Source organism: Musa acuminata, chromosome BXJ2-4 (assembly GCF_036884655.1).
Source record: "Musa acuminata AAA Group cultivar baxijiao chromosome BXJ2-4, Cavendish_Baxijiao_AAA, whole genome shotgun sequence".
Classification (NCBI taxonomy): Eukaryota; Viridiplantae; Streptophyta; class Magnoliopsida; order Zingiberales; family Musaceae; genus Musa; species Musa acuminata.
Window position 1 is genome coordinate 47752430 of NC_088341.1, and position 10609 is coordinate 47763038.

The window sequence follows — 10609 nt, forward strand, 5'->3', positions numbered from 1 at the left end:
TATTGTTTAAGAAGTTAATTATGGATGTGGCAATGGTGACAAATCAGCACACATTTCTACGTGATATTGATGAGTAGGTCACGATAGGGTTAATTATATAATATCCTTGTAATTAGTTATCTTCAGTATTTCGATTTCTATATTTTAAAAAATTATATTACTATTCTTATAATTATGAAAGTAAAATATTTGATTCTTATAATCCCTAGTCAATTTATGACTTGTGAATCAATTATATGTGCATAACTTTAAGATATAATTAAGAAAAAAACTTTCACTCCAAAATCTATATAAATATGTATTATTTTAATAAATAAAATCATAATCTCTTTTACAATAAATTATTTATAGTATCATAGCGATCTTGCCTTGTACAAGTATAAGTCTTCTTTAGACAAATTGATATTTTCCCTCGCAACCTTTCTTTGTTCTTCTTTACTATAGAGTTATTTTTTGTTCTTCCCCTATAGATCTAGCAATAAGGATATCTACAATATTTTCTATGATTTGGTTCCTCCCAATGATTAGAATCTCCTTGTTGCTCGACACTACCATCCTGTAGCAACAACAATAGCTCCTAGTTCGGGCTACACTCCATCTATCGCCTTCTTCCATAGTACATGACTCTGCATCAAACACCTTCTACTACCACAATTAGCAATCCCTTCTCTCCAACTCACAACCAGAAGTATGTTCCTCATTGTAGGTCATTGGTGATGTCGTAGATCATAGGTCCTATAGATCTGCCCTTATCGATTACTACTCTAGCGTACTCTCTTCCAACCACTAATGAGATTTGCTTCAATGACTTCTCTTCTAACCATCAAAACTCTTGCTCCGATGACACCTTTTGGGCATTGAGGCTCTACTCTCAACATTGATTTGATTTAATCTACCTTAATCCAATGGTACCGGCCTCTTATAAGTGTATTATCACGGACTTAGTTAGTTTTGCCTAAGTCATATGATACCCTTGTGTATATGTATGCAAATGGTCAATCTCTTCGAAACCTCTTATGATTCCTTAAGGATCTATAGAAGAGAAGATTCGTTAGAGGAAGCATTTAACTCAGGATCCTACAATAAAATATTTCAGCAAATACTTGATAGCCAATACAAATTATAAATATAAACTTTGCAGGCTCTAAATGATTATATGACAAAGTATCTAAGGTAGTCCATTATGACCAAAAATCTCGTTAAGTGCTCACATGATATTTTTATGAAATAAGATAGCAAATCAATCATAAATATTACCACAAATGCTCATCTATTCATGTGCCACTTGAATAGCTCTAATATGATGTATTGGCTAATATTTTATGAAACTAGAAAATCTCCAAAATAACTATTGGGATGGTGTGTTTTTGATTAATTTTATCTTTGCCCGACAACTGCACATAACATGCATTTATAGGATTAAAATTACTACAAGAGCTAATTTAAATGAGATTGTCAAACCTATTACAAGTCTTCTAGATGTTGTGTAAAGTATGGATAAAACCGAAATATATGGATATACATAAATATTACATCGAGCACCCTTTGTACATATATGCCTTCTTCCTCTTTTAGCTTTGATGTTATGATGATTATTCCTTCAGAGAACAATAGTACTCATCTTCATTAATGCAACAATTTTGATCTCCTCTAAACTCTCCAAAATTGATAACTATGCATCCTTTTGGATATGATTATTGGCCTATGTTGATAGCTCTCTTAATTGTCTACTAGAAAATATTTAAATACCAAGAGAGCCAGCCTTAATAATAAATTCTAATAATAAATTATTGTTATATCAAGGTTATCTTATTCTATAAGTTATTCAAGTCTTAGTTATTAGCTCCATGGCACGACTAATTATACAACATTACAACAGAAGCATGATGTAAGTTGTAAACCATCTTTGTTAATTGCAAGTGCATACTAAGTTTTTATATACTCTGATAAAAATCTAAGAATTATTATAGATGACTTGATTTTAATAAGTCATTCATTAAGTGATGAAAAAGATTATTGTTTACACTCTGAGAGGTTTTGGAGATGAATATAAGAAACCGATGATAATAATTCGGGCAAATGACTCACCAATATCATTCATAGAACCGTATGACAAATTGATTGATCATAAAATGTATCTGAAATGAGAAGAAAGTAAAATGAGATAAGCTATCACAACTCAATTCAATCAAAAATTTAATAAAAAGACATCCTTAACAAAAATCATCACTTTTAATTAATTAACTGACTCTCTTACAAAACCTTTTGCACTTAAGGTATTTCAATTATATCATTTTAAGATTGACATCCTTAATGAAAACTCAATCTTACGGAGGCATAATAGAGGATCATAATAGAGATAAATATGGAATAACAACTTTACTTTTTTTTTTTTCTATTCTAGTCCTCAATTAATCTATAATTTAATGATCAATCGCTATTATATATGTGCATTACCTGGATATATAATTGAAAAAATCTTAAAATCTATATAAATATATATTATCTCAATAAATAAAATTTTCAAAAAATAATTAAATAAAAACACCATACCGTGAATTGGGAGCATAAGCTCGATCTTCCGTTCAGTAACCTTGTGTTCCTTTTCCATTTTCGGGATAGCTGAGGTTGGGCCCCAAATTCATTTTGCACAGAGAACGAAAATGAATTCGCGGATGATTTCTTAGCAACTTTGCAAGTGACGTTATGTGTGCGCGAAATGAATGTGCTAATTTATATGGTGGGCAATTGGAATGCAAGAGAATTCAGTGTATGTTACTGTCGAGTTTCACGGTTTGGCAGACCGAACTTGACTTAGCTTGGCTCGTCTACATCCTCCACATGTCCCGTGACAGCGTTTGTATCTCTCTCTCGTGGATGTGCCGGGGGTTACGTTCCCATGAATGATTGACGTTGCAGACTAACAAGCACGTCTTCTGGAATCTGGTGGCTTCGACAGTCAAAAGTCTCCTTCCTTATCCAAACACCCAGCACCGCAAGTCGTCGGCCGTGCTGCGCAAGGTAGCAGGTCTTTTAACAGAGACTGTCGACGAGCTCATCTACTCCCGTCTCTCTCTCTCTCTCTCTTTCTTCCTACAAGCTTCGCGATTGAACGTATTCCACAAAGTCAAGCCGCCCATAAAGTAATCAATCAATTGAGGCAACTAACAACCTCTCTCATCATCGATTTTATGAAATCTAAATATATCCATTTCCTATCTAATTCTCAAGTTACAAAATTTGGCGGTTGCAATTTAATTGACAAATTACAAGTGTTCGCACGATTCACTTGTAACCTTCTTTTCTTATAAATCCTCCTATTTCTTTCTTTTAACCAAAAACAAAAACAAAAAAACAAAAACAAAAACAAAACCAGGTCTTTCGTCCACTAAATACCACGAACTGACAACACGAATCCTTGTCCTTGTTTGTCACGACATAGGATATTTGTGTGTAGGACCAGAGGTCGTCATCCACCTGCGTGGTAGTATACAAATTAAAGTTGTTTTGGACGTTCAGTCAAATCTAGTTAGCTTATTAATTTACCTCTCCAGCATCAACTAAGTGCAATGAGTCTGACAACAGGAGGAGAATAATTAAAGAACAACAACCACCACGTCAACAAAGTCATGTCATCGGCCAGCTTAAATCGCAACTTCTTCATTCAGGTCCGAACCCCGTCCCAAACATATACAGCAGCGGCGTTGGCTTCCGTCTACAGGCATAGCCGCTGCAATCTAGAAAGTAAACATGACCAGCAGGTTCTTCCTTGTCTGCCTACTCAGTAGTACTCTCCTCTCCCCCACCACCGGAGCTGACATCTTATCTCCCGACCAGTCACTCACCGATGACGGCCAAACCCTGATCTCCACCGGCGGGACCTTCCAGTTGGGTTTCTTCGGCTCCGATAAACGCTACGTCGGGATATGGTACTCTAAAGTCTCAGTCCGAACCGTCGTATGGGTCGCGAACCGCCGGCAACCGATCACCGGCACTTCCGGGAGCCTGTCGATTAAAACAAACGGAACACTCGTCATCACCGACGAGAACGCCACCGTAGTCTGGTACTCGAGCTCCCGGGCTCTTGCAAACCCGGTGGCGCAGCTCCTCGATAACGGGAATTTCGTCGTCAGGGAGTCCGGCAGCAACAGCAATGATCCCAACAGCTTTGCATGGCAGAGCTTCGATTTCCCGACCGACACGCTCCTGCCGGGCATGAAGCTTGGGTGGAACCTCACGAGCGGGCTCAACCGCAACCTCACGGCTTGGACCAGCGACAGCGATCCGGCGCCCAGCGAGTACACCATGGCCGTGGACGTGCGTGGCTACCCGGAGATATTCCTATGGTCCCGGTCAACCAGAACGTGGCGCACGGGGCCGTGGAACGGGCTCCGGTTCAGCGGCATCCCTGAAATGAAGACATACGACAAGTTATCCTTCGATTTCGTGGTCAACCGGGATGAGGTCTTCTACTCATTCTATGTGCATGACGCTGCCTTCATCACCAGGTTGATCGTGAACCAGTCGGGCATCACGCAGCGGTTGGTTTGGATCGAGCAGAGCAAGATCTGGAACGCCTTCTGGTTCGCGCCCAAGGACCAGTGCGACAAGGTGTCGCAGTGCGGCCCCAACGGCGTCTGTGACCCCAACGAGTCGCCGATATGCGGCTGTCTCAATGGCTTTCGGCCCAAAAATCCCTCGAACTGGGCTCTCAGGGATGCGTCGGATGGGTGCCGGCGGAAAACAGAGCTGGACTGCCGGAATGGGACCGATGGGTTCGTCATGGTGAGCGGCGTCAAGTTACCGGACACATCGAGTTCGGTAGCGAACATGAGCCTGAGCCTGAGCCTGGAGCAATGCAGGACTATGTGCTTGACGAATTGCTCGTGCACAGCATATGCCGCTGCCAATATCAGTGTGAGTGGGACGGGGAGCGGCTGCATCATGTGGACAACCGAACTCACCGATCTTAGAGTGTACACCAATGGTGGACAGGATCTGTACCTGAGGTTAGCGGCCGCCGATCTAGGTACGTACGTGATCGCTCACTCTGTCTTAATTTTGTAGTGCTGTCTGTCTTCAATCACATGGGTTAATTATTAATTAGGACACTTCAAGTAGCGTCAACCTGATAGGTTACAAGGTAGTATCCGCCATATTAATCAAATGACAAAGTTGGAGAGCTCAAGTGTATATATATATATATATATATATATATATATATATATATATATATATATATATATATAGAGTCTGTCCTGATCCCCTTGGAAACTACTGTTTGGTCTTGCAAGCTGAAGCTTCACTTGGAAATGGTTTGTTGCATCAGGAAATTTTCTCTTATGTTCTCAGATGCATTAAGCAAGCTTAAAAGGTTAATGCAGAATTATCTGGCGACCATAATTCCCCACCAGATTTGAGGGATCTCAATCACAATGTTGTAGCAATGAATAAATAAAATATCAAGCAACTCATACAGTTGGTTTGATAGGGAGAGATAGCTAACACGCAAGTTTGGTTCACATTAGCACTAGCAAAATTCAGATACAATGATGTTGATTTTCCTCAAACGAATAATTATATTTGTTTGTCAGGCTCGGAATCAAACCCATCTCATCAGCGTCATATAGTCGTGATCATTGTGGTCCTTGCTGTGATGATCACACTCCTGGCTAGCACTGCGTTTTGTATTCGGAGGAGGAAGAAAAGGAGAAGCACAGGTATAGCAACAAGCCTTATCATGAGTCATGATGTTAACTTCTATTTTGAGAATCAAAAAATCTTTTTACTGAGTTGCTACTTGTCAACAGGCATGTCGGGTAACATTTCCTTCTCAGAACGATATATTAACGAAGGGAGGGAGGGGAAGGACATCGACCTGCCCTTGTTTGACTTAGGCACCATTATTGATGCCACCAACAATTTCTCAGTACATAGCAAGCTCGGGGAGGGCGGCTTTGGTCCGGTGTACAAGGTACAACAATTCAAGCATGTCCATTACTGGCGTCACTCTAACAAGTCCCCAACTTTGGTTCTCAATCAAGCAACTCAATTTGCGCCTACGCTGCTGTACTCGATGATGGATCGCAGGGTAATCTGGGAGAGGAACAAGAAATAGCTGTGAAGAGGCTATCAAAGACGTCAGTGCAGGGCCTGGATGAGTTCAAGAATGAGGTAATGCTGATCGCCAAGCTACAACATCGAAACCTTGTTCGGCTTCTTGGTTGCTGCATTCAAGACGAAGAAAGAATGTTGATCTACGAGTACATGCCCAATAGAAGCTTGGACGCCATCCTATTTGGTTAGTATCCGCTTCGCTCTCGCGGTATTTGAAATTTCCGATCACTATTTGTCATGACTAACTCATGGCAAGTCGTGGGACATACCAATTTCATGAGATCCTAACGTTCTACTGAGTTTGTAATCAGATAAAGCAAAAGTGGGATTGTTGGATTGGCGAACACGGTACAACATCATAGTCGGGATTGCTCGCGGCCTTCTATACCTCCATCAAGATTCTAGATTCAGAATCATCCACAGGGATATGAAAGCTGGTAACATTCTTCTCGACAAGGATATGTGTCCTAAGATATCGGACTTTGGCATGGCAAGGATCTTTGGAGGAGATGAAACAGAAGCAAACACGAGGAGAGTTGTTGGCACATAGTAAGTATCAGCTTCGGTTACGTTGTTTAATCATTAGAATTGAAATTACTTAATCATCAAAACTGATGGCAATGTAGCGGCTACATGTCTCCCGAGTATGCCATGGATGGAATCTTCTCAGTGAAGTCTGATGTATTTAGTTTCGGGGTATTGGTGCTCGAAATCGTAAGCGGCAAAAGGAACAGAGGGGTTTATCACTCTGCACCTCAACTGAATCTTTTAGGATACGTGAGCACAAGAACACATCGACGTTTAATTTGCACTATGTATGCTTTGTTCCTCGGTGACGGTGACAGTAATTAAATTGTTTTCAGGCATGGAGTCTATGGAAAGAAGGTAGAACCTCGGAACTAGTTGATGAATCCATGGGTGACTCCTTTCCCATGGCTGAAGCCTTGAGGTGTATAAAAGTTGGTCTGCTATGTGTGCAAGACCGGCCTGAACACAGACCAACAATGGCATCCGCAGTGTTAATGTTGGGCAGTGACGGTGCTCTCTTGCCACAACCGACACAACCGGGTTTTGTGGCAACAAAAGGCCCGCTTGAGTCAGATTCGTCGGCGAGTAAGCAAGACTCGGTATCTGTAAATGACATATCGATCACGATGGTGGAAGGTCGATAGTGAATGAAGTAGAAGGAGGGCATCATCAATTTGCAAATGCGAATGTTGTGTGAAGATCTTTTGTACGAGTGTTGTACGCATGAAACGACAAGATCTATCTACCGTGTGGGAGTGAGGTGCACAAGCCTTCTTTGTAAGCCTTCTTCGTGCTTACTATTGTTTTATTTGTTTCCATCTTCCCAAGTGGGCTCTGCGCAAATGCAAGGGCAAAGAAAACAGATGACTTACGAGGAAGCCACTAACATCTGTCGGGGCAGAACTCGTAGTTATCGATGCTTTGTAGTTGTTTTTCTGTTTTTTAACTAAAAAGAAAGAAAATAAAATAAAGAAAGAAATTTTAATAGCGCTGGCATGAATGATTTGACAATAACTATTTTAATCGCTTGGATTTTTTTTCTTTCTGAGTTTCATTTTTCACCTAACGTATGTGAGGAAAAAAAAACTCACATAAAAATATAATTTTTTTAAAATAGTAATAACAAGGTATTATTAACCCAAGATCAAATCAAATAAAAGAAGAAAAAAAGAAAATTTTATTGAACTTTTCAAGGAGAAAAACACTTAAAAAAAACTCTTTGACTTTAGCCCTATTGAAGTAATACTTAAGACTTAAATTGATTTAGATGCTACCTATTTATAATTATGAAATAGAAGAGTCCCTAATCTCTTTAACTCTATCTAATCTTATTTAAAAAATAAGATATCAATTTGAAATCTTCCAAAATATATTTGAACTTTTTTAAACTAAGAATTTTTTATCCCTAAAACTTTATCTAATCTTATTTAAAAAAATAAAATATTAATTTATGATCTTCCAAAATATACTTTAACTTCTTAATATTCTCCCTTAAAGTATACTTTTGGATATGAGTTCTAATTTGATTTGCAAAGTCACACTCATAACTAAAAAACCACTGAGTATGAGATCACATGTAGAAATATATCTGAATCAAGTTATTCCATCCAGAAACTTCTAAACACATTAGGAATACCTCTTAACCCAAAACCTGACCTCAACTTCCTAAATGGAAGACCATTGAAATCTCTAACTAGATTTTAATGCAAAAGGCACAACATCCATACAACGATTGAATTTAAGAATAGGCTTGTGCAAATCAGCACCAAATTTCTCACGAAAACGAGTAGGTAATGATCTGAATCTTTCATATAGCAAAGACCTAAATCTATTTTTAGGTAATCCATTAGCAAAAGCAGAATCATGCATGTCATCAACTTTAACTTTTCTTGGAATCCCAAAAGTCTTAATCACATTTGACTTACATTTCACCTTATAAACCAATTTATAAATAATTAGATCTACATTTATAGACTTTAACACAAGATCTCAAGTTTTATTTTTATGAAGAGCATTCATTTCTTCATTTATGGCATCCTCTCACACATTAACACTTACTTTTGGCTTCATCAAAACAAGTAGGCTCAAGATCATCAATTGGTTAGAAAAGAAACAGTAACAAATGTTTACATTGTCTAACAATTATTCTTTTTGATCATCTCAATATTGAAATTTTCTCTTCATAAACATCATTAGTTTTTATATTACTTTGCTCCATCATTAGTGATAAAGAAATAATAGGAGTAGATATAGATGAGGAAGGAGATGAGCTAAAATCCATACGAGCATTAGATGACAAAAGAATCTTAGGTTTTGAACATATATCACTTTTATTATTGTGATTGACATTTTCAAAAGAAATTACTTGTGAAGAATAATAATAAGAAACTTCATCAAACATAATATCTTGAGATACTACATACCTATACGTTTGTGGATTCATATGTTTTCAACATTTCTTCTTTTCATCATAGCCAATAAAGATGTATTTCATGGTCTTAGTATCAAACTTGTTTCTCTTTGAGTCTGGTATATGAACATAGCATGGAGAAGCAAATACTCTAGAATATTTAATATTTGATTTTTCATCAAATATAAACTTATATGGAGACTTTAAATTGATTAGACTAAGAGAAGTTTGATTAATAATATAAGTTGCACATGCCATGCCATACCTTCTGCATATAAGACTTTGGATAAATTCTTTGTATGAAGCCAACACTTATAAGTTTCCATGAGAATTCGAATCTTTTATTTAGCTACATCATTTTGTTGTGATATATATATACACATATAAGTTCCTTTTTAGTACTATACTCTTTAAAAAAAGAATCGAATATAATAACAGAAGTGAAATCTCTCTCATTATCAATGTATAATCTTTTGAATTTTCTTTCAACAGCACTTTCAACTATTAATTTGAACTCTTAAATTTTGAAAAAACTTCTAATTTTTCTTTTACAAAATAGACCGAAGTGAATATTGTAAAATCATCAATAAAAAAAAGCATATAACGAGAACCTAAATAAGATATTATTTAAGAAAGACCCATTAGATCGTTATGAATAAGCTCCATAGAGAATTTATATCTTAAAAGTGATATATCAAAAGGTTACCTGTGTACTTTGCCATATTGATATCCTTCATAAAATTCATTACTACTAAAAGTAGAAAGGAAGACTTTTCACTATGCTTTTCTACATGGTAAACTTTAATTTTTAAAAAAATTATATGATTAAGTCTAGCATGCCGGATTAATACATCATTATTAATTTTAAAAAAACTTTTAATTTTTTTTACAAAATAGACTGAAGTGAATATTGTAAAATCATCGATAAAGAGAAGCATATAATAAAAACCTAAATAAGATATTATTTAAGTAAATCCCATTGGATATAAGCTCCAAAGAGAATTTATATCTTAAAAGTGATATATCAAAAGGTTACCTAAGTACTTTGCCATATTGATATCCTTCATAAAATTCATTACTACTAAAAGTAGTAAGGAAGACCTTTCACTAAGCTTTTCTACATCGTAAATTTTAATTAAAAAAAATTATACGATTAAGTCTAGCATATCGGATTAATGCATCATCATTTATACTAATCTTATCAACATAAGAGTTTGATGTTGACAAAATATATAAATCTTTGACCCTTTTATCAGTATGTACTATATTTATATTTAATTCTTTTATATTACAAAAAAACTTGATTTCATTAGGATAAAAAAGAACATAATTTCTAGCATCAATTATATTTACAATAGAGAAGAGATTTTTCTTCGTACATGCAATATGATATACACTCTTCAGTGTTATATAATCATTATCTTATCTGATATTATGGTGAACAATGTTATCTGTCATGATAATTACATCATTACCTTTGTATTGATGAAGATTGATGAATTTGATACCATCACCAATAAGCTAATGACCACATCCTAAATTAATAATCCAATT

The 10609-nt window shown here is 36.6% G+C and overlaps 1 protein-coding gene across 2 annotated transcripts; it reads left to right on the top strand.

The window, feature by feature from the left end:
- The first annotated feature begins 3614 nt into the window (after positions 1 to 3614).
- Positions 3615 to 7461, top strand: LOC135611383 (receptor-like serine/threonine-protein kinase SD1-8). Of its 2 annotated transcripts, XM_065107126.1 has the most exons (8): positions 3615 to 3761; positions 3838 to 5029; positions 5595 to 5720; positions 5811 to 5974; positions 6091 to 6301; positions 6429 to 6666; positions 6744 to 6894; positions 6981 to 7461. In XM_065107126.1, the coding sequence occupies exons 1-8, from the start codon at positions 3630 to 3632 to the stop codon at positions 7287 to 7289; spliced, it is 2523 nt and encodes an 840-aa protein (XP_064963198.1). In that variant the 5' UTR covers positions 3615 to 3629; the 3' UTR covers positions 7290 to 7461. The 2 variants fall into 2 exon arrangements, with proteins under 2 accessions (XP_064963198.1, XP_064963199.1); XM_065107127.1 differs by having other exon boundaries at positions 3661 to 5029.
- The last annotated feature ends 3148 nt before the right edge of the window (positions 7462 to 10609 follow it).

What these genes read in the sequence shown, in the direction of transcription:
- LOC135611383 (XM_065107126.1), top strand. Translation starts at nt 3,630, where the DNA reads ATGTCATCGGCCAGCTTAAATCGCAACTTCTTCATTCAGGTCCGAACC. An exon ending in GTTAGCGGCCGCCGATCTAG is followed by an intron (nt 5,030 to 5,594) that starts GTACGTACGTGA and finishes TTTGTTTGTCAG; the next exon opens with GCTCGGAATCAAACCCATCT. An exon ending in AGGAGAGTTGTTGGCACATA is followed by an intron (nt 6,667 to 6,743) that starts GTAAGTATCAGC and finishes ATGGCAATGTAG; the next exon opens with CGGCTACATGTCTCCCGAGT.